The following is a 23607-nucleotide window of genomic DNA, read 5'->3' as shown; positions in this document are numbered from 1 at the left end:
CGATCAAGCGGTCAGATCTAAGCCAATCGTATTATCAGACGACGATCGGTCCACATAACCCTAAATAATTCACTCGGAGTATCTGGGACTCCGATTCTTGATCAACGAGTTCCTACAGGATCCTAGATTTATGGGGAATAACATAATTGAAAATGGAATTGATCGAACAGTCCGAACCTATCAAACCCAGATATCGCATAATAGGCTCAATATCCGTTTGATAATCAAACGATAACCAAATGCTAATCCGAGCATACCATCGTGCTTGGGATGATGTGGGGAGTATTTTAGAACTCAACGGGCCTCCACAAAGTGGCCCACGGGTTTGATCCGGACATTCCTATAGGTTCACAATTCTTCTTAACTTTGGAACAATTCAACAATCCATAAAACCTCAAGAATTTAACCTCTAAAAAAGATTTCCAAAAATAAAGCATCTTAAATATTTACCTCACTCCTCTGAATTGGTATGAAATCCTCAATTCACCTCCCAAGGAGAACAACCGCCAAAATAATACTTGGAAAGAAAGAAGCTTGTTTCAGTTTTTACCACTTAAACAGGTCTAAACTTGCTGGATAACTACGAAGTTTGGATATATTGTAGACTACAGAATTCACAACAACTTTCGTTAAGGAACCTTTCTCATCTGAGTAAGGAAAATTGACATGCAAGACAGAATCCGAGCCTACATTAACAGATCAGACAAGGATGAACATGTTACACTTAGACACGTCTTGAGATAGCTATACTTCTTGAATGAAGCTCCAATTTTGATAAATTATAGCCAAGACATAGATAAACAACTTTTATGAAAGGAATGAAGCCATTAGATAATAGGAAAGCCACATGCAAGAGTGAATAAAGGCACACTAGAGTGAAATCAGCAAACAGAACAAAAGTGAAGACTAGTCTCACCTTGAACACGATTTGAGGTAGATAGACATCTCCAATTTCCTTTACTTTGGGATATGTCATAGCTCTTGAATAGAGGAACAAGTTTAATGAAGACTACTTCACCAAACGAATAGTAGAAAATAGACATGCAAGGCCAAACCCGAGCCTTACGCAGAGAATTAGGTTGTGACGAGCTGCTTGTACTCCAATTGCGGTTGAGGTAACTAAACTTCTTAGATTGGTCTCAATTTTTGATATTCTAGTAGACAGGCAGATGAACAAGTCTGAAGAAGGAAATATTTCATTTTGAGCTGAGGCGTTATGGGTTTCGAAGCAGTCAACAAGACTGACGTGAAGAAGGAGAGCTGGAGCTCTCAGCTTTGAAGAGAATGATGGTGAAACTTGTGTTGTGTGAGAGTTATATGGTCAGACTTGGGAAGAGGAGGGAATAAGAACATTGTGGAAGTAACAATCTAACCATGTGTGGGAAATGTAATAAACAGGCGTGGGTCTGAGTTTGGGGTTTTTAAAATTTTGACTTCTCCAAATTTACAATTGTGCCACTGCACTTTCATAGATCACAACTTTTTCGTTAAAATTCTGATTTGAGCCCACTATGTGTCTACAAACTCGTGAGAGTGAGCTCTATGCAATGGTATAACTCGTAGCCCCCACCCCCAAGGGCAAAAACTAATTCCATACAAAAAGTGACTAAAGTAGCCCCTACCCCCGAGGACAAAAATGTAACTTCAAAAAATAAAATAATTAGTCGGGACGGGGTGTTACAAAAACTGCCCGGGAGAATGTGGGCCATACCCAAGCCTAGGCAAGCCCAAAGGCAAGACTTGCCTGGGTTGCTGCTTGGGCAAGTAGATATCACACTGACGTAATTGTGACATTAGCAGTTAATATAAATAAATATAAATAAATAAACAAAAAACAAAAAATCTAGAAATTTTTTTCTATAAATACATAGTCATATTCTTCAATTCCCATACCAAAACTCCATACAGATTCCTCTCTTCATATCATATGTAAATAGTAGTTGACCTTGTGTTGTCATAACAATGGGTGGAAATGCATCAAAAAAATTGATAAAACAGTCACTATTCACATACAAAGTAACTGTCCTTATCTCTCTTTACTTTTTACCATAGCAAATAAATGGAAGTGCTGTAACAAGTTTTGAGACCCTACTCTCTTTTTCTTTTCATTAGTATTTGTCCTTACAAGGCTGCCGTCAACCAAATCGTGAGCTATTGATATAAGCATACAGCCATGGGCGGCGCTAGGGGTGTGAACAGGTCCCCAATTTTAAGAGGTCCACCAAATTATTATTTTATTCTATATTCGTTTTAATTTAACAAATCCACCTCCAAACAAAAAAAAAATGTACCACGAAACATTTTATATTAATATGTTAATAGCATGTAGTTAATATAATTAATAATACTAAAATCCAAAAAAGATTTAGGTGCGTTTTGTATTTGACTTGAATCTAACATTTTAAACTTAAAAATAAAATGAGTTCAAAACTGAAAAAAAAAAACTTGTTTGGTAGGCTCATTTTTGAAAACTGAAACTCAAAAATACCCCAATTTTTAAGACTACGTTTTTTCAGTTTTTTTCTTTTTCTCCAACACCCAACGTGCCTCTCTCCTTCCTCTCTCCTCCTCCTCTCCCTCTCTCTCCGTCTCATAGATTTTAAATCGGATTGGCTTCGATTTTTCCTTTTCTTTTGTTAATTTCAATTTAGGAATCTAGGGTTTTTTTTTTTTCTTTAGATCTTCAAAATAGTTTGGAGTTCAATACTAAACAAGTTTTTATATCTTAAAATAAGTATTTTAAAACTCATGTTTTTAAAATGAATCATAATTTTTCAGTTCACTTTATTTAAATGGGATACCAAACAGACCTTTAGTATTTATAAGGTTTTGTTTTGTAAATCTTAGGCCCTAGTTCACTCTCTACTGTATATGACCCAATTCCTTTTATAGTATTTTTGTTTGAAAGCTTTGTCTTAGAAGGCCTTATTACTGTAAATCTTAGGCCCTAGTTCGCTCTCTATTGTATAGGACCCAATTCCTTTTATAATATTTTCGTTTGAAAGCTTTGTTTACTACAAATGGCTTATAGCTCAAGTGGTTAAGAGCATTTATTTTTGCATCACGCACTCAATTTCCTAAGTTCGATTCCCCCCTCCATCAATATTACTTGTATATAAATAAATAAATAAAACAAAGGCCTTATTGCTCATTTTGCACAAATCCTCTAAAATTTCAAAGAAGTCCTTGTGTAAATTTTGTTCCATGCGTGTAAGAGATAAATCACAATACGACACATGCAAACGTAACCCATTAAAATAACAAAAGAAAATTTTATACACACTTGTAAAACTGTGGTTTGAGTGCAAGGAGAAATGATTTCTAAGAGTCAAGTATTTTCCTTAATTAAAAAAGCAAAGACTAATTTATGCATGGTTGCAACATGTGGTTGAAGTCTACATAAGAAATTGTCTCTTTTTTCGAAAACTGAAATACATTAAAATTTAGATCCTCTTAGGATCTTAGTACCATACAAGTCAAAATAAACTCTAGTCAGGACATCTAAAAGGAAATGATTGACTAAACCAAATACATGAGTTGTTATAACGATGCCCTTTTTCGCCAACTGATCTGCAACCCTGTTAGCCTCTCTGTAGCTATTAGTCACTTGATCAAACTTTCCAAGAAGCTGCCAGATGTCTTCTGCAATTGATCGTAAATTCCATGGTAGATTGGCTCATTTTGTAATTGATAGTAAGAAATTGTCTCAACGTATTTGGTTGCTACCTCGCCGATTTGGTCATGCATTCTTCGGATATTTAAGGCATTTATTTTCTGCATTATTTAGTAGTGTCAACGAGCTTCTAAAAGACCAAGCCATGGTTGTAATAGTTGACCTAATTAGCAAATTGATTCTCCAACTTTTATAAGCTAATTACGCTTACACCACATGCACAACATAGGCTATAAAACACCCCATCACCCCTCCCAAAATTTCACCCACAAAATTTAAGATCCAAATACAATGGCAAAGCTTACAGCCTCACTAACAAGCTTCAAAACCCAAGTTCTTTTTTTCATTTTTCTCATTATAAGTATTTGTCCTTACGAGGCTGCCATGACCACAATTGGTTTTGATGGTGGATTTCCATTTGCAGCAAATCCACCAGTGCGAGATATTTCTCCTGGTGCTATGCGACAATTTGAGGTCTTGTATGATAGTATATGGAGAATGTTGCCAAGAGTTGTCGGTTATCCCAGAACAATGTCCTTGTGTGGTGTTGGAGAAACTCTTCCACTAAAACCCTCGTAGACTGCAAATGGTAAAGTTGGCAGAACATACTTGCTCCCCACTAAAACCAATTTGCTCATAATTTTATATAGCTTGTTTTTAAGTGCTTTTGGAGGCAATGCAATGATTTACTTTGATAACCAATTCCTGTTTGGTAACACTTTCATTTAAGGACTTGCAACTCAAGCGCATAAAGAACATTCACTCGTGCATGCAAGTCATATTTCTAATAAAAGCTAAAACTGGGCCTGAATTGAACGATTTAAGTAAATTTCCATTATGCACTTGATGGGATAATATCATAATAGTATATCTTGGTTGGTTTTACCACAATTGTTGAGCATGAAGTTCAACATACCTCTGCAGTCCAAAACCCTCCTTGATCACAATGAGTACTAAACATTTAAACCATGAATCCCCAACCACGAAGCCAAAATATAGCAGCCAAGCCAATATTTCATTTTCGGCCATTTTGTTTGCATCTTTAAAGTGGGAAAAATCATACTTCACAAAAAGGAATTCAAGTAAATAGTCAAAATTTCCATTAGAAAAAGATAAGTAAAAAAGTCAACCAAAACGTTTCTTTACTGCTTTGATTCAAGTGTCCTGACCCAAATTTTTAGACATAGCAAGTACATCTACAACTAGTGTTGCACGATTTTAGCCAAACTTGAAGACTAGAAGAGGAGGTATAATCTGAAAGCTACCTCAATACAATTTCATCGGCTCAAAACATCTGCCTTCACAACGTTAGTCATCACCCCATGTTGATGGTCCGCCTGTTCCAATTTCATCCAAAGGCAATGGCTGTAGTGTATAACCAGTGCCGCGGTTTTTAGCTTTTTTCCTCTTAGAAGGGAAGGTTACTAAGCCACCCAACAAATTCACCTCTTCACTGACCTTGTCATTAACTTTGTTTTCACCACCAACCTCAGCATCTCCCATGTTAAAAGAAAAAAGCTCCAAAAACGGTGTGTCTGCATCATCAATAACATCAAGTTCACCTTCTTGTTTCACCTTTGCTTTCTCTAGTTTTTTCCCAACCTTGGTATTATCTTCGGTATGGAGTGGATTCTTTTTCTGCTTCTTTTTCTGTGATTCCTTCTCCAAATCCCCAGCTTTTTGAAGATTACTAGGATCATTTTCATTTAACACCTGATGTTTGTAGCTCTTTTTCTTGACATGATCACTTTTTTCATCCCCCTGGACCAAAACTTCGTGGTTTGAGACATTGTCATCTGGTTTCTGCTTTTTCAGTTTCAATTTCTTCGTATCAGAATCACTAGAGTTTTCAAGCTTACCAATACCACCCTTTGTTCCAGCCATCATAAGATGTTTGAAGTCTCTATCTTTTCGTTTTTCTGTTTGACTTTCTTGCTTGTTAGCAGCATTAAGTGAAGAATCATCAACTTCATCAACTCCAGCACCCTTTTCATTCTTGGTGTATTTATCTATTGGTCTTGCATTGAATACGTGCAGGTTCGGCAATATTCTTTTAATCTACAGTAACATTGTTTCTATAAGAATTTTTAACAAGGGGAAAACTGGAGTCGAGATAGAGATCCAACAGGAAAAAGGCTAGGACAGTAACCAATACCTTCTTTGCTAATTTATCTTTTTCAACAATAGGGTTCCCTTGCAGATTGAGATTTTTCAGATTGACCAATGAATTGAGTACCTATTTCAGAATGTAACCAAGATTCAGGGAACATTTTTTCACAAAGAAAGAAAAATAGAGAGACAAAAGTTTCTGCTCCTTGCATCTTACCTTCAGATCGGACCATCTTGTGATCACATTATTCCCCAAGTCCAGATTCTGGAGTTTCTTATTAAGAGCCAACTCGGCTGGGAGACCCTGAGCATGCACACAGATAGTGGATGAGTGAATGAGATAGAGAGAGCAACCTAATGAGCAAACCCTGACAACACACACATAACAAAACTACCTACTTGATGAACAAAATTTATTGTCAACATTAAAGGGACGAAATAAATATGAGATGACTGCATAACTTGAAAAGAACAGTTACTATAACTGAGCAGGGAAAAAAAGATAATTGCAATAAAACAGTTTCTTAAAAAGTTTACATAGAGAAAGCATACTTTCCAAAAGGTTTTTTAAACCAATCAACAGTAAACAAACCTTAATATCGTTATGAGCAAGACGGAGCTCTTTCAGTTCAATACAGGACTTGAGTGAAGAGTGTATAGTTTGGAGTTGGCAGTGGGAGAGAGAAAGCTGGAACCAAGAAACATATTCCAAGGGCTTTAGCTGAATGTAAATGATATTACCACCAAGGACAATCAACAACCTGAAAACTGTTTACCTTTGTGATAGATTTCACCTTCATCAGAGAATCACCAATGTCACGGATCGGATTTCTAGAAAGAACTACAGAAAAATTTCAAAAGTAAGAGAGCACAATTCGTGTTCCTCGAGTCAGAACTCTATTGTTTTGTATCAGTCATGAAAAATGATTTTTTTTTGTCATTTTTCCTTGATAATATGAATCATGAACTAGAACTCATACCAAGAGTGTTCAAGTCTCTCAGAGGTTCAAGTCTGCAAACTGAAGCAATCTCATTATCTACACAACCCAGAAGATAATATGAGAAACAGTAGAGATAGAGAGAACGAGGGAGAGAGAGAATCTCTTTTGTGTTCGCAAAAATATGAGCAATAAATAAATATTAGCCCCCTAAAGTAAGGCAAAGTTTCTAATCCTTGCTTGTCAAGTTGAGCACAAACATTCTTTATTTTTTGGGATCAGTAGGTGCTCTAACCCAAATGGGAAACATGTTTTTTTATAATGGTTGGTATGTTTTGGAATTATGAATTTCATTCTACAAACCAACTTTGGGCCAAAAGAGACATTTATCCGTGATATAGGCATAGATATAGTACCGAAATTCAAAGTACGATGAAATTCAAAATTTCAGATAAATTAGCACTATGCAACTAGAACTTTTTCTTTATTCACAAAGTAGGAACACTTGGAGGAATTAATTACAGGAAATGAACGACTAATTGTGTTAGAACAAATACTGCAGCCTCGAGAATGTGAACACCTCATAACATTTTCTAGAATCAAGGATAAGTGACCTACTTTTGGAATCTCTTCATACATACCCACAGTGGAGAATTCCCATGATCGGCAACGAACAGTTAGCACAATTACTACCTATATTAAAATACCATACTGGGTGTGGCAAATACTTATCCTCCCATAAAACTATTCACTATAGGATATCACGATTTTGGCTATTTCCTTTCTTACATCATAAAGGTTTCTAGGATCTGGAGCCATTGCTTTCTTGCTCTCATAATTGCTAGAAAATGTGCTTAGAGTCCTATAATATGTCCTACCACCATAATATGACAAAGTGTGCTATTAAAAGAACATTCTATTATGGTGTCAGTAATACTACTAGTCTCATTTTTGTCGGTGTCCATTTTAGTTTGCTTGGTTACCCATTTGTCTAGGTCTTTTCATTTTGATCTTGTTTTCACAAACAACAAAAAAAGAAAGAATAAAAAGACGGTATTTGAAGAAGAGCTTAAATGATATTCTCATAATATTTAAAACAAAAAAAGACAAAAAAAACTCACCGTTCAATATCACTGCACGTAAGCTAACAATAGACATGACCTCATCCATTACCTTGAGCTTATTCTTGCCTGCATTTAACACCTGATTACAAAGATTGAACAAAGTGACTCTAGAACCCAAATTGGATTTATTGAGTATAGAATTATCTTGACTTGGCCTATCTATAGCAAATTAATTAAACAGAATGAACTTAAATAAACAAATGTCTAAAAATAAACTATCAGCACTATTGGTTGTAAGCTGTCTAAAAAATTGTTTCTAGGAAGTGGAGAAACAAGAAAGCAAAAAGCAGCAATTTCTCTTAGGGCATACCTTTTACTTCTCTCAAAGGTGGAATATTTGGAGAAGCTGAGAGTTTGTCCCTAGAGAAGAAATAAGCAGGGGAAAACTAGAGATTTATTCCTCGACTTTTCTCCTATTATCCCTCCTCTCGTAAGTCCTAACAATGATTTCAAAACACACCGTCAGGTTAGTTTCAATCCTTGCAACTGATATAAATGTTTTTCTTTTACCTTGTTCAATCTAGTCCCAAATTTCTTTGTTTAGTATAATTATTTCATATTTATTCACTCTCTGTTTAAGGTTTCGTTTGTTAACTCAATTACTCATCTCGAGATGACCCTCCTACTTATGGAGAAAAGTAGCTGACAGGCAGGCCTAGGATTTATGAAACTTTTGGCGACCACCACATTAAAAGGGAACTAAGTCCTAGCACAATTCCTTTCAGGACAAATTTGAAAGGAATTTTCATCATGCCAACAAGGATAGCAGGGAGAATACAATTCAGGTAGAACACATTGGAAAGAAATTCCACTAAAGATTATGTTTTCAATATATTTGTAAAACACAGAGTGAAGATGGGTCTCAAAATCATCTAATCTGAAGAAAACGGAATATGTAGTTGTATTCCCCAATTATGATTAATCGTTCTTAAGGAAGTACAAAATCTAAATATTTAATATAATTGTAAATTTTCAATAGTCACAGCCACAAGGATTGTAGTGTCCATAGTTCTTACTATTTTTTGAAGCAAAGGCAAAAACACAGAAGTGGATAATGCATCCACAAGCCAACCAAACAACACAAAAACAAAAAGAAACAGCACCAACGCCTCCCAAACTAACAGGGGAAAACAAACCCCATAGTTCTTACTATTTGAAAATTTCACTTCACTCTCAACTAGAATCTTTATATATATATCAATCCCCTTCCATTGAGGGACGCCCATTAGGGTAACCTACGAATTTTTTTCCAACGATCCAAACCATCTATTTTTAAGTCTACATTCATAGATCATCCTAGCAAAAATTTAGACAAATCCGAAACCGTTTCAACATCCAATTGAATCCTACAAAATCAATGAACGCGGTGCTTGAAGAAAGTACTAAAATTTCAATAACACAATTTAGTAGTCAAATGATATCGAATTCAAGTGATTTTTTGTAGAGATGATCTTTGAATGATTATCTAAAACATAGACGGTTTGGATTAGTGAAATACAATATGGAGTGGGCCTTACAAAGGTGTCCCTCAAATAAGCTACTTTGAGGGATCCCTCAATAGAAACTCTCTGTGTATATATATATTAAAAATATTCACTTGATCCACTGATTTCCTGCATATTAATTTGTCAACTTAAACCAATCAAAGCCACAAAATATGGCTTCTTGGGATAGAGTTTGACGTATTATTCTATATTATATATTTTTCATATCATCTTTGATATATAACCATAATATTATACAATTTTCCTAATGTCAACATTTTTCTTCTTAAAAGATTTCCATGGTCGGAGCACACATGGGCCTTCCATTCAAAAACATATCAAGCATGATAACAATTATACCAACCACTACCAGATATAATTTTGAATGAAAAACCCATGTGAGCTAGGACTCTGGGTATAAGCTCTTACTCTTATACATGCAAAATGGCATGTAATTTAAATAAGAACTTAATATATCTGAATTAATTGTTCTGGGAAAATCCATCACTGGCTCACTCAGTAGCCATGATTTCTTGCCCTCTGTTGTTTAGAGAACAAGTTGCTCAGAAAGCATAACCAGGTGCATCAGGAGGAAGCTAATTATGTTAGAAATCCTAACTGCAAAAGAAAAATTGAACACCATAAACCATTGGTTATCAAATTTACGGTATAACAAGAGTACTGTAGCATAAAAAATAACAACTGACCAAGAATTCAAAATTCAAAATTACCACTAAATGAGCTTTAGAAACAAGTCCAGACTACATGATGCACTACCCTACACAAACTTCCACATCCAAATGTTGTTCATATCCAAAAATGCAAGTAGCTAAAAGGGTATCTTCAAAATATGAACAGCTTCGAACACCGATATAAAAAGCAACAAAAGAAAATTGTGGGAAATGGTCGGTACTTACAGTGAGCTTAGAAAGTCCTTCAATACCTTTGAGGCTTTGCAGTTTATTGTTTGCAACTGACAGCCATTTTAAATTGACACATGACTTTAACCCCTGATTTTCAAGCACACAAATTTAGCTCCACAAAAATCACAGACACAAATGAAAGATGACAACTTGACAAGTACCTCAAGAGAAGTGAGATTGTTGAAGCTGAGGTCGAGCCTCTCCAAGTTCTTGAACTCGCTCAAGCACGACACCTACACATTTACACACACATCAATATTATCTATAAAGGAAGTTGTATAATAAACCAAAAAACAGAAAAAAGGATAGGGGGAGAGCAGAAAAACGACATCGTACATCCGAAAGAGCCTTGTGATTGAGCTTGAGACTTGAAATGGAGTTGGGGTCGCGAGTGTTGTTGTCCTTGAGCACCTGCTCCAAACTCAGACGGTTCATGATTCTGCCTTGTGCTGTGCTTTCGCTGAAACTCTAGCTTTGCTTTTGCTTTTGCAATGCAAGCAACTTCATGCTGCAGAATACATTTCGGTTTCGAGCTCAATGAGGATCGCTTGCGTTAGCTGCGTTTAGGGTTTTGGAATACTGGGGTGATGATGACTTTTGTCCTTGCAATTTTGTTCTGGGCTTTCGACCGCTCTCTCCTTGGGCCCTCTATTGTCTCTGTCTTCTTTTTATTATTATTTATTTATTGCTTTGGAAACATTTGCAAGGATGAAAATGCCAATTTCTTACAGAGCCTCAAACTTGCTTACTACCCTATGCTCTAGCCTGAAGTCCACATTTGGAGTCAGGGATTGAATTAACAGTCCCGATCTTTTGGACCACGGGAGTTCAAGAAATTGTGGTCACCTACCGTTGAATATTAATCCAATGGTTCAAAAAAGTTTCTTAAAAGGAGTGCAAGAGTGAGTGAACCGTTGAATTTACATCCAACGGTGAGTGACCACAAATCTCTTGGACCCTTGTAGTTCAAGAGATCAAGACTGTTGAATTAAATAGCTACAAGATTCAAAGTATGTTGAAGTAAAAAATGGAGATAGAGTTGATTTTTTTTCCATTTAATGGGGATTATAAGGAAAAAGTTAGGAGGGGGCATCAATCCGACCTAACCAATAAAAAAATAAAACGGTTTAAAAACCGAACCCTAAAAATTAGTGTTTCATATCTAACATTTTGTGGGGTTGAAAGAGAGAATTCCTTCGCTATGAATCCATCTTCTATCTTCATTTTGGATAAATTTTGCAAGTTGGCATGTGTTTCTTCTTTTAACATACTTCTGGAGAACCTGTGACGGTTAATGAGATGAAGACGCTTTCCTGCTTTTTAAAGAACAGATATAGTACACAATTCATCGTTCATAATTTTTACTCGGAAGTCCAACTAATTACACCAGTTGAGCTATAAGGCGGGCATTGTTTGATCATTATTTTGTATAAATATGACTACTTTACTCAACCAAGGGAAACAAATTTCTTAGGGTACCACCTGCCGTTCTGCGTTTGTTAGGTGTCAAACAAAGCTGAAGAAAATTCTTTGTCAAGATAGAAGCACAAGCAGCCCCTAGACAAGACGAGACATCAGTTTCGGAGATGGGATCCCCTTATGGACTCAAGAAAGGCAGCACACATAATTTTCCTGTTTGTAGTAAAATCCTAATAAACCTACTAGACCGGGGTAAAAGAATTCTCATTCACCTTCAGATGGAATACATGAAAGTGTAAATGAGGAAAAGTTCTTTTATGCAGCGGTAGTATATTTCACGTAAATGAAAGGGAGGGAATAATCAGCACACCTAATTGCGTCCAAGAACCCTGCTCATGGCCAATAATGACTACTAAACAAGGAAGCAAAAGTGACAATACGATTAGAATTACCTTCATTGAGTTATCACGTTTGAAAATTGTGAAGCAGCTGGAAAAATACAGATTACCCAGAGCTCAGGAAACTTGAAGCCATTTACTTAATCGATGTGTCCGACTCATACAAAAGCCATCGACAATGAAAATAATACAGAATTAAATGCTACTCCCAAAACTAAACTTCCAGAGAAATTCTCAGTTATCATGAAATGTATTTTTCCTGCTGCTCTTGAAGAACCTTTGCTGAAGACTTAGCATCCAGATATAGGGTGTCCACTTCCTCTAGGTCAGCCTACAAATTATACAGATAATAGCACACTTATTTTGTTAGTGAAAAGGCTTGAACAATTACTTCAAGCACATATAACATTGTCAAATTTGTAACTACCTTGCAGATTTTGTCTCTGCCATTCATTTTTGCCACAATGCTTGCAGGCGATAAGAGTTGAACAGCATGCCTGAGGAAATAATGAAATAAGCAATAAGCATCATTCAGAGTGAATCAGTGTTAACAAATCAAAACTTTATGCCACCTTAAAGATGTTCGTTGTCCTATCTCTCCAAGGTAAGCCAAACTGTCGTCATCTATAGCCAATTCCTCCACCTGTGCACGAATCACTAGGATCTGGTTCAAGCATCAACCAAAAGAATAATCAGTAGTTTGATACATAAAAAAGTCAGTAGTTTGGTACTTGAGAAGATGATCGGGCATAAAAAGAGAAATTTTATAAACAAGCAAATGAAATTGATATAGACCTTTATCATCTCTTCAAGATCATAAGTCTGTGTTCGGATAATTACCAACCGGTCCAACAAGTCAACAGGTATTCCATGAGGACTAGCCATATCAGTCCCTCTGCACAGTAACATATCCATGTTCAGAAAGCAAGACACTATAGTGAGCACACTGATGATTCTAGGAAATTCCTTTACAATTAACATGGAAAGATAGGCATGGCTAGTTATGCTTTTATGCTAACAGCGAGCATACTAAACGGCATGGCCTAGTTGTTGTGCAAATGCCTGTCTGATTACAAGTTTCATACCTTACATTGCAAATTCCTCTATTGGTGGCAAATATTACTATTGGAGATAATGAGCTCTCCAAAGCACGATTCAAGTACGAAAAACACTCCATATCCAGCATATGTACCTATTGGTCAAGATTCAAAAGTATAAGTGATTTGGAGAGACGAAATAGTTCTAAACGACTTGAAAGAGAAAAGAACCTCGTCAATGAACAAAACTCCAGGTACAAGCTCCGCTACACCTTCATCAATGTACCGATTAACAACCTGTCATCAATCATAAAGTAAATTAAAAACTTTCTGTCGCCTTTATTTTATAGCTAATGAAAATATTATTGAAGGGAAAGAAACTGCTAAGGAGGTGCGAGAAATGGGTTTAGGATTTAGTCAGAAAGAAAATAATTTATTTAAACTTATTAATTAAAATAATTTATTTGCAAGACGAGTACACAACAGTATAAGAAATGCCCCACCCAAAGATTTGAGAAGAAAAAAAGTTAAAACCAGAAATGAAAAGATGAAGTTCTAAAATCAGTATATTTCCAAAAGCAGCCTAGATATGGAACAAGAAACTACATTTATCTGGAGCATAATAATATATGGATAAAAAAAAGTGAGAAAGGGCATATTTGTCACAGCAGTGTGACTGTCACAGGCTATGTTTGTGTTGCAAGGGCAAAACAGAATCAATGTAATCAAGCCCAATTAGATGGAATTTAAAGCTGACGTTGATCTGATCTGAAGTATGTCAATGTCTTGGAAACTCTTTATTGGTTGACCTCTCAGAACCATTAGTAATTTGTCAACAGGCTTTTACAAATTTACCGAAGAAATAAGCAAGGAACCGTTTCACCAGGAAACCATATCTTAGGTTCCTATGACAGAAAATACATTGAGTTGGATCAACATTTCCTACACATTCATAAGATTGTACCTTATTTATTTCTTGTCGCAACTTGTCAGTAATTTCAGTTTTCCTTGGCTTCATCATCTGACCCATTAGAGATAATATGTCTTGCCCACCTTGAGGTCGCGCATTTGCAGCATCCAGATCATGTAGTGTTACATCCTGTTAAAGGGTTACATAAGGAAACAGAAACTGAATATCAACAGAAAAGCAGATTATATGCAAAGCATAAAAGTTGGAATCTGTTAACAAAAATTGAACACAATAATACCTTAAAGAAAACATGAAGAAAAATTTGTCAGAAACACCAGTGATAAGGATTTAGTAAGATATGCCTATATATGGTAGTTCAGATGGTATTCTAAGAAAATGTTAAGTTTCCATTTCTACTAGTTCCAAGTTATAAGGCCAAAAATCCTTAATAATCGTTTCATGGGTGGACTGCAGTGCTCAAGTCCAACTACTTAATTGCAGGCAACTAAACTTTTCAGCATGTTTGGAGAATCCAGTTTCCTATATTAATCAAACAAACAGAAGTAGGAATGCACTTTTTGGGAAATATCTGGACCATGCGGGGATGATACACATTCCTTTAAAAAAGTAGTACCCAGAGCCAGCAAGAACTTTCCACCGATCAACTTGAGTAATTACTAATAAGGCTACTAGCCAATAGAAAAAACCCATCCAAGACTAAGTATGATAAAATGGGTGCTACCATCATCACAGAGAACATTTACAAAGAAACACACAGTTCACATAGAACAAACCTGCACAATCTCCTTCTTTTTGTGAACCTCTCCTTTTGGAAGTGGAACATACTCTTCTGCTTCCAGATCAAATTCTGTAGCAAAAGCATCACTTCTACCTACTCTTTTTACTGCTCCACTATTTGCTTCAATGTATATAACATCACCAACAGCTACCTGCATGTTGTATCAGGAAAGTGGTATCAAAAGAACAAATGGCCCAAAAATAAAGTGTACTTCAACACGAAAACGTTAAATAATCAACTAGGCGAAACAAATAGTTTTTTTATTCTTCATGCATACACAAAAAATAAATAATAATAGGAGGACCTTACCTTTTCCTTAATCAATGCATCATAAATGGTGGGATCCAACTTCAGTTGCTTGGTTCCTTTAACAGTTTTTAATCCAATGATGACGTGGCTGATGCTTTTACCATAACCACCTGTAACACTCTCTGTTTCTTCTGGAGTGAGTTCTGTCACCTAAAATGAAACTATCAAAACATCATCAACTGAAACCAACCAACTCAAATATAAAAGTAACATTATCACACCAAATTATTTACAAACTATTTGATATCATTAGAAACTTGCCTCTCCTTCATAGACCTCTTTATTTTCCTTGATACGCAGACCAATAGCCCGTCTAAAATTTTCCATTAAAACCTCAGTTTTCTTTACTTCTGATGAATATACTTCTGATCCAACCATTGGGCAGAATGGAACCTGCAAACAAGAACCATTAACCATTAAGAAAAAAACACTATCCCTAATGGAATATGAACCAAGAAATCTCATGAAACATCAGATTATTAATTAACATTACATTTCAGATAACAGACGAAAAACGTGAGGAATACCTTACTCCCAAGCTCCTGGGATATTCCAAGAGCCAGCGCTGTCTTTCCAGTACCAGGAGGTCCAGCCAGTAAAAGTGCCCGACCAGCCATCTTCTTCTGTCGTATCATATCAACAACAAGACCAGCAGCTTCTCTTGCTTCCCCCTGACCCACAAAGCCAGCTGCCCAAGGTATTGCTCTTCCATTGGCCTGGAATAGAATGACACCCAAAAACCCAAATTATATTGTCATTCAGATGGAGATCACTCCAGAAAACAAAATGAAAAACGAAAACCATGGTTATACACAATTGGAGTTAAGCTGACATTAATCTCCTGATTTTGAAATTTAAAGAATAGATTTATGAACCATTTTTATGCCTCCAGATGGCAGAAAAACTGACGTTTTAAAATTCTCATTTCATTAGTTGGTTTCTTTGCTGCCAGAAGTATATTTACTTACTACACTACCATGAATACAGCATCATCTGAAGATAAAGCATCGAACTCTAATTTCTAACACAACCACATGGAGTGTGAGTGTTATAACAGACAGCACTTTATTTTTTTGGCAAGAGTAAAACATGAAGCATTAGCAACAAACCGTTTACCTCTGATACGCATGCCCATTCAGTGTACTAAATAACCTAACATTTCAGCAAATAAAAGAGGAATGCCAGTAAAATGCAGTGCACCTAACAAACCCTAAAACCCTAAACCCTAAAATCGAAAAAGGCAAACTACTTTACAACAGGAAAAAGGAATAACCTTCAAGATAGCTTTGAAATATACTACAAGACGGCATATGTTTATGGGTAATCCGTATTTAGAACAAAAATAAATAGATAGAGAGAGAGAGAGAGAGAGAGAGACCTCAAGACCAAGACCTTTGATGTGGGTATGAGTGGCTATGCGGTTCTTCTTGGTAGTGGACTGAACCTCTTCTATCCTCACCTTGTCCATAAGTTGCAGTGGAGCTGTGAGGCCACTCTCTCTCACTTTTCTTCGATGAAGCTGCTTTGGTTTCTCCAAAAAGAAGCGATCAGGCAAAAGGGTTATGTCGCTGTGCATCAGGGCAAAAAGGCCATTGTACTGTTCATTAGTCAACATAATTAAGAGGGCCAACGGTTAAGTAGGGGCACAAACGTCATTTCACTATTCCGACTGAACAGTCCAGAACAGTAAACTATGCGAAGAGCTCAGAAGCAAAGCTGAACAAGCATTTTACGATTTCCGTGTCCAACTATATTCGAGAAAAACTAACCGGAGGAAAAACCACAGTAAATTACGCATAGAATACTCGCCAAATAGATGGAAGTCCAAAACGTTAAAACCAATTCAGGAAAAAGAAAACAAATCAAATAAATAAAACCCAGATACAATCCCCAATCTGAAAAACCATATCTACGGGGATTATTTAACTAAATAAGTAAAGAAAGAGAGAGTGAGAGAGTGAGAGAACCGAACCTAACACCGCCTGTGCAATTGAGGTAATGCTGATCCAGTAGAGAACTGAAGTGTGCAAACCCTTAATCGTTTTGCCCTGTTTATTTATTTGTTCTGTTTCTAATGAAAAACCCTAGCCACAACGCCTAAAAGATGCGCGCGCCTCTTCCTCTCGCCTCCTCGTCTGATGTGAGCGCTATATTTCCTCTTTTTAAATTTTTGGGCAAAATTGTAAAGACCTCCATTTTAAAGATGACTGCCATTTTCCCTTTTTCTTTATGGATATTATTTATCGATATAAGACTTAATTTTATAAATACCTCCGATGAGAGGAACTTATATGTAACTGTGTTTGTTATGGAGCGCTAGCCTCTTCGCACGCGCTTTTGCATCTATTAGAGATTTTTTTTTAAAAAAATTAAAATTTATTTTAGAATTAAAAAAGATAATGGGTATTGTGTTCCATTAAAATAAGATTCATTATTTGATTTTTTTTAAATATGAAAAAGTGTGAATTTACCATATTATCCTCATTTAATTAATAATTTTAATTCTTAATGTTTTGATTAACCAAGGAGATTTTTAGTATTTTGAATGTTTCACAATTCTCTGCCTTTTGCTATATATAATTTGGAAATGATTTTGGAATAACTAAAATCATTTATGAGAAGAAGCATCTCACACATGCTTATAAAGAGACTCCTCGTATGAGGACAAGATTCTGAACATCATACATAACTTTCACAGCAATTAAAGAAGGTAAATTACATAACCAAACACAAGGATTTAAATGATGTCTAGCATTTCCTAAAGTATCTACTAACATTAGCTCCCGGTAAATATGCCAAAATGTATGGTTTCTATACCATCCTGTGTTTTTAAATCAAGTCATTGCTTTTGAGCGGACTAATTTCATGTATTTAGCTCACTTGCCCATAAGTAATGCTTCTGTTCGGCGTCTTGGACAATTCACGTGGTTATTTTCTGAGTGATGAGGCAGAAGGCAAAACCAACAAATCAAATAAATTAAAGGCAAGTGCTTCTGGTCACAAGAAAATAATTGTTTTAGGAAATAAGGGTATTTATGCTTACTGGTCTTCTTTTTAGACCAAGAGGCGCACAACATTTACATACACCTTGTGTAGGAAGAATTGGGAAGAAACCATCTCTCTCTCTTTTCAACAGAAAAATGAAAGTTTAAGAACGCATAGCTTGACTTCTGATCACAAGAAAACGATTATCCTAGGAAATAATCATCTTATATTTAGTAAGACTTGGCCTCTCTCTCTCTCTCGCTTCTCGACCCAAAAAAATGAAAGAAAGCATAGTTTTGTACCCAGCACCTGGTTCTCACCAAATCATCTCCATGGTAGAATTAGCAAAGCTAATCTCCCAACACCATCCCAACTTGCCCATAACAATTCTACTCACAACTTCCACACCTTTTGAAACCTCCACCACATCCTCCTCTTACATCAACCTCATCTCATCTGATCAAAACCAAACCAACCCCAATCTCCCAATCTCCTTCTTCACCCTCCCCTCCCTTCATCTTCACCAATCCCACATCGAAAACCCTGTAGAATCCGCAATCGAATTCATGCGTCTCAACATCCCCAATGTCCTCCAAGCCCTCGAAACCATTTCACAAAGTTCAAAAGTCTTAGCCTTTATCACCTCCTCCGTCCACCACCCATATGACCCTCAAATCCCAACCTACTTCTACTTCACCTCCTGCGCCTCTGCTCTTGCTCTCTTTCTCTACCTACCCACCATCCACAACCAAACACCCAAGAGCTTCAGAGACCTAAACGACGCCGTCCTCCACTTCCCCGGATTGCCACCTCTCCGAGCCTCCCAAATGCCCCTGCCTCTTCTCGACCGCAGCGGCCCTGCATACGAGTACTTTCTCAACTTCGCTGCTTGTCTTCCAAAATCACAGGGAATTATAACAAACACCTTCCAAGCACTCGAGCCATCTGCAATCAAAGCCATAAGCGATAATTCTTGCGTTCCAAATCATCAAACCCCGCCAATATTCCACATCGGGCCGTTGAATTTCGATGCTAAAAATCGGGCTTCAAGTGTCTGCGAAGACAGGTCAACTTCAACCAAGTGTTTGATGTGGTTGGATGAGCAGCCGAGCCAGAGCGTCGTCTTCTTGTGCTTCGGGAGCAGAGGTGCGCTCTCCGAAGCACAATTAAGCGAGATTGCCATGGGTTTGGAGAGAAGCAAACAGAGATTCTTGTGGGTCGTGAGAAGCCCTCCGGGTTCGAGCTCGGTTGAGCCGGATCTGGAGATTCTGCTACCCAAAGAGTTCTTGGAGAGGACCAAAAACAGAGGCCTGGTAGTGAAGTCGTGGGCTCCACAGGCTGCTATTTTGCGCCATGGATGTGTAGGTGGGTTTGTGACTCATTGTGGGTGGAATTCAGTGCTTGAAGCAGTGACCTACGGGGTGCCAATGGCGGCGTGGCCTTTGTATGCAGAGCAGGCGGTAAATGGTGTTGTTTTGGTGGAGGAGATGAAGCTGGGGATACCAGTTGAGTCAAAAGAAGGGTTTGTGAGTGCAGAGGAAGTGGAGAAGAAGGTGTCGCTGTTGATGGATGGGAAAAGTCTGAGAGAACGAAGTCAAGCTATGAAAGCAATGGCTTTGGCTGCTTGGAACAATGGTGGGTCTTCGTTCACTAGTTTTTCTGAGATGGTAACTTCTTGGAAGCAAATAGCAGTGCCACGTTCTGTTTGATTGAATGGCTATAGCACTTGTGCAATTTTCTGGTTTTATGTTAAACTTATCAATAACTTTTCTTAAAGCATATGCGGGTTAGGGGAGGTAAGTGCAGTGTGCGGTCTCATTGCACTTAGGGGTGGGCACTCAAACCGGCGAACCGGAAATCCAAACCGAACCGCACCGAATCAAACCGAAAAAAAACCGAGTTGACCAAAAAGTCAAAAACCGGTCAAAAACCGAACCGGACCGGTTTGGACCGGTTCCGGATCCGGTTCCATGTCTTTAAAAACCGAACCGGGCCGAACCGAACCGGTGAAACTAAAAAAATATATATTTTCAATATATATTTTATATTTAATGCTATATTTTTAATTTCACTAAAAAAAACATAATATTTATCCAAGTTCAATGTCAAAATATCTCTCTTTTCTCACTTTAATATTTATTTTTTATATGAAATTGAATAATTTGTTAATTTTCAAGTAAAAAAAATAATATTTCAGTTGAGAATTGTATTAAAAAGTAATTTAAAAAAATAATTTTTATAATCCGGTTCAAAACCGAACCGGAACCGGAACCGGACCGAAACCGGTTCAAACCGAACCGGACAGTTTTTGAATTTTTTTTATTAAAACCGAACCGAACCAAACCGGATGAATAGTATTGGATCGGTTCTAATTTGAGGCAAAAACCGGTCCAAACCGAACCGTGCCCACCCCTAATTGCACTCAAGTTTCATTCTCTCTTCTTGTAAATTAAGTAATTTAGCTATAACTTGTTTTTTATATTTTATTTTAAATATTCTTCAAAAAGTACCCAAATTTTAGGAGTAGTTTCAAAATTAGTACCAAACTTTTAAATGACTATGTGGCCAACGTAGGCCAATCTTTATGTTGATGTGGACTTAAAAAGTTAATAGAAACCAAATTACATTTTGAAATAATTAAAAAAACTAGAAGTACAATTTATAAATATTATAAAATTAAAACAAAAAAATAAAAATGTAAAAAATAAAAAACACAGCCCACTGTGCCTCCAACATGACCCCCATCCCCATCTCAGCCTCAATCCTAGCCACCTCTCCCTATCCCAGCCCCACCTCGACCCATCCTTTATCGTTAGCCCAACTCACCCACATGCAGTCATGATAAAGGGAAATGACAAATAAGTACGATTACTGTTTATATGAATAGTATCTGTCTTAGCAATTTTTATTTTACATTTTTACCTATTGCCATGTCAATATAAAGGCAATTATTATTCACATGAGATTAATTTTATTTATACGTATGAGATTAATAAATACAAAATTGCTAGGTATTTATAATAAAAAAAATTATGAATGTTTTCCAATTTTTTTCTTTGCTGAGATCAGCGCCATCCAGGAATAGCTCAGGTTGATCTTGCCTTCAGACCTGCCTAGTCTTGATGAAGCCCACCTCCTGTCCGAGCTAAATTTGCTTGATGGAGTGGATTTTTGTAGCTCAAGGGGCCTTTTTAGGACTGGGCACGGTTCGGGTCGGGTCAAATTTTGGCCGACCCGCGAGCCAAACCGAAGGAGAGCTCGGTTCTCGGGTCGGGTCGGGTCTAGCATGAAACCCGAAAATGAGCCGAACCGGAAATGGACTCGGTTCTCGGGTCGGTTCTGACTTCTTCTCGGTTTGGGCTTGGGCCATTTTTTCAATTTTTCAAAAGCCCAAATCTTATTTATTTTCGGCCAAAAAAAGCCCAAATCATATTTTTTTTTAGTAAAACAAAGCCCAAATCCGATTTCCTTTCAGCCAAAACCCTTTTTTTTGTTGTCAAATTGCCAAAACCTATTAAATTCTTATGAACAAGCCCAAAACACTTTTTACTTCTCTTTCAAAACCTGAAATTATGTAAATTCAAGCTATAAAAATCCATCATTCCAATCTAAGTTTCTAAACTAAATAAATCTCACATACACACATTCAATTCAACCAACCAACCAAGGAAAGGAAATATAATCTCTTACAAACCATTACAAAAAATAATACACAAACCAAAAAAAGTAAAGCACCAAATATATTCACTTGTATCAGTTAAGGGAGCTGCAAACAAAACATGTTTTGCAGCTCCCATGGCTTCTCCATCATCATTGTTCCAATTCAACAAAGTGTCAAACCTGCATCCTGATCAAATATCACAACTATAGAATATCAGAGCAGGAAATGATTAGTTCTGCACAAAATGACAGAATCTAAACCTTTGAAAAACAAATATAGACCAGTCATTCAATCAATAAATAATTATTCAATAAAAAAAACTAATTAACCCAAATATTAGCATTCATTCATCAATAAGATACTAACACAAACATGCTACATAAGGAAAAAAGGGAGAAAACAAATAAAAGAATGAATGCATTTAATCAACAAGAAGTTAAGTAGATTCATGCCAAAAATACAGATTCAAGACAACTCAATTAAATAAATTGAAACAGATTCAAGGCTAACAATCGAACCTAAAATACACAGATAAAAAAATCAGAAATTAAATCTGAAAACAATAAAGAAAGCATCCAAACATAAACAAAACTAAATTCCATGTATGTCTACGTCTAGGAAAATGTAGTAATAGAGTGCAGAAGGGCAAAGCTAAGCCTGAATTTCATCTTTCAAATTGATGAAAACCATATTGCCAATTTATTCATAAATTTTATCACATCGAAATCAATTATATTAATACGATACCTCAGTGCAAAGACACAATTCGGGGCAATTCGGACCACTGTGATCATGTTACAAAGAACAAATTAGATAATTCACAACACTGAGTACAGAAAAATTGAACAGAGTATACAATGAAATCATTGACATGAAAATGTCATAGTATAAGAGTGCTTACCAGAAAGCTGCAACGCAACAATCTGCAGAACAAACAGAACACAGGAAGATTAAAATTGAAGGTCAGATCATATTCACATAAAGAAAGAAAATACCAAAAATCCATACATCTAAAGTAAAGCCATATGGAGCTGATGATTTAAAAATATATAATTCTAATTCTCCCATTCCTTTTAAGCCACACACAGAGATTGAGACAGAAATATTTATACCTTCAATTTTGCCTATTAATCCAAACCCACAGAGACTAAGCACAACAACTGCAAAATTAAGAAAAAATTGCATTAATTTCAACAGAATACCAAAATTTCGAAACCCTAATAATCTACTAAATTAGGGAAAATGAAAACAACTAAGAATCCAAACTAAATACATACAAATTACCTTAGAATGAACTAGAGCCCTCCAAAATTTACAAGGATTCGCTCCAAAAACCAATGATATTGGATTGATGTTTGGTTAGGTTTGGAGAAAGAGAATGAGTCTCGCGTCTCTAAGAGACTTAAAGATGTGACTAAGAGAGAGAGAGAGAGAGAGAGAGAGAGAGAGAGAGAGAGCGAGCGCGATAGAGACGAGTTGAGAGAGAGACAGAGAGACAGAGAGGGCGCGCGATAGAGATGGCGGCCGATGAGGTAGGGTTAGTCTCAGATCGGGAGAGAAATAGTGTAGGGTTTCGTGAGTGAGTGAGAGATAGATACAGAGTGAGTCTGAGAGGGTTAGTGAAAAAATAATAAATTAAAATTTGAGAGAGGTTCTGATATAGTGCAAGCAGACCCACCCAAAGTTCTTATTTAAGCCAATGAGACAACGCCATGTGTCAAATGCATATATAATTAAATAATGGTCGGTTCGGTTCAGGTCCAACGGTTCAAAAAATTTTAGACCCGAAGCCTGAACCGAAGTCAACGGTTCGGTTCAGGTCCAGCGTTGACTTTTTC

At 36.6% G+C, this 23607-nt stretch overlaps 3 protein-coding genes and 1 long non-coding RNA gene across 5 annotated transcripts; 1 reads left to right on the top strand and 3 right to left on the bottom strand.

Moving 5' to 3' along the window:
* Positions 4751–10900, bottom strand: LOC18773287 (protein phosphatase 1 regulatory subunit 7). Its single transcript, XM_020566867.1, has 10 exons — positions 10588–10900; positions 10413–10484; positions 10246–10338; positions 7842–7923; positions 6763–6819; positions 6559–6623; positions 6375–6470; positions 6000–6086; positions 5829–5909; positions 4751–5731 (listed from the first exon to the last, which is right to left on the bottom strand). Exons 1-10 carry the CDS (start codon positions 10684–10686, stop codon positions 4982–4984), a joined length of 1482 nt encoding a protein of 493 aa, XP_020422456.1. The 5' UTR covers positions 10687–10900; the 3' UTR covers positions 4751–4981.
* LOC18775156 (ruvB-like protein 1) lies at positions 12092–17255 on the bottom strand. Of its 2 annotated transcripts, none has more exons than XM_007205106.2 (13): positions 17096–17255; positions 16502–16720; positions 15651–15839; positions 15385–15516; positions 15124–15273; positions 14810–14965; positions 14070–14204; positions 13337–13402; positions 13154–13260; positions 12864–12963; positions 12641–12732; positions 12496–12565; positions 12092–12399 (listed from the first exon to the last, which is right to left on the bottom strand). In XM_007205106.2, the coding sequence occupies exons 2-13, from the start codon at positions 16697–16699 to the stop codon at positions 12310–12312; spliced, it is 1485 nt and encodes a 494-aa protein (XP_007205168.2). In that variant the 5' UTR covers positions 16700–16720; positions 17096–17255; the 3' UTR covers positions 12092–12309. The 2 variants fall into 2 exon arrangements, with proteins under 2 accessions (XP_007205168.2, XP_020421177.1); XM_020565588.1 differs by having other exon boundaries at positions 12184–12399; positions 16502–16691.
* Positions 18060–19884, top strand: LOC18775123 (UDP-glycosyltransferase 88B1). The gene has a single exon (XM_007208212.2). The coding sequence runs from the start codon at positions 18387–18389 to the stop codon at positions 19815–19817; it is 1431 nt and encodes a 476-aa protein (XP_007208274.1). The 5' UTR covers positions 18060–18386; the 3' UTR covers positions 19818–19884.
* Positions 21659–23395, bottom strand: LOC109949570. The gene is made up of 5 exons (XR_002272023.1): positions 23054–23395; positions 22882–22929; positions 22671–22692; positions 22517–22553; positions 21659–21955 (listed from the first exon to the last, which is right to left on the bottom strand). It is a non-coding gene; the product is annotated as an uncharacterized LOC109949570 (long non-coding RNA).

This window comes from Prunus persica, chromosome G6, assembly GCF_000346465.2.
Source record: "Prunus persica cultivar Lovell chromosome G6, Prunus_persica_NCBIv2, whole genome shotgun sequence".
Taxonomy (NCBI): Eukaryota; Viridiplantae; Streptophyta; class Magnoliopsida; order Rosales; family Rosaceae; genus Prunus; species Prunus persica.
The sequence above is the reverse complement of the archived record's forward strand: the minus strand, read 5'-3'. Positions and strand labels throughout refer to the sequence as shown.

What these genes read in the sequence shown, in the direction of transcription:
- LOC18773287 (XM_020566867.1), bottom strand. Translation starts at nt 10,686, where the DNA reads ATGAACCGTCTGAGTTTGGAGCAGGTGCTCAAGGACAACAACACTCGC. An exon ending in ATCACAAGGCTCTTTCGGAT is followed by an intron (nt 10,485 to 10,587) that starts GTACGATGTCGT and finishes GTAAATGTGTAG; the next exon opens with GTGTCGTGCTTGAGCGAGTT. An exon ending in GAGAGACTTGAACACTCTTG is followed by an intron (nt 6,624 to 6,762) that starts GTATGAGTTCTA and finishes ATTTTTCTGTAG; the next exon opens with TTCTTTCTAGAAATCCGATC.
- LOC18775156 (XM_007205106.2), bottom strand. Translation starts at nt 16,699, where the DNA reads ATGCACAGCGACATAACCCTTTTGCCTGATCGCTTCTTTTTGGAGAAA. An exon ending in AAGAGGTCTATGAAGGAGAG is followed by an intron (nt 15,274 to 15,384) that starts GCAAGTTTCTAA and finishes GTTTCATTTTAG; the next exon opens with GTGACAGAACTCACTCCAGA. An exon ending in GCAGAGACAAAATCTGCAAG is followed by an intron (nt 12,400 to 12,495) that starts GTAGTTACAAAT and finishes TATAATTTGTAG; the next exon opens with GCTGACCTAGAGGAAGTGGA.
- LOC18775123 (XM_007208212.2), top strand. Translation starts at nt 18,387, where the DNA reads ATGAAAGAAAGCATAGTTTTGTACCCAGCACCTGGTTCTCACCAAATC.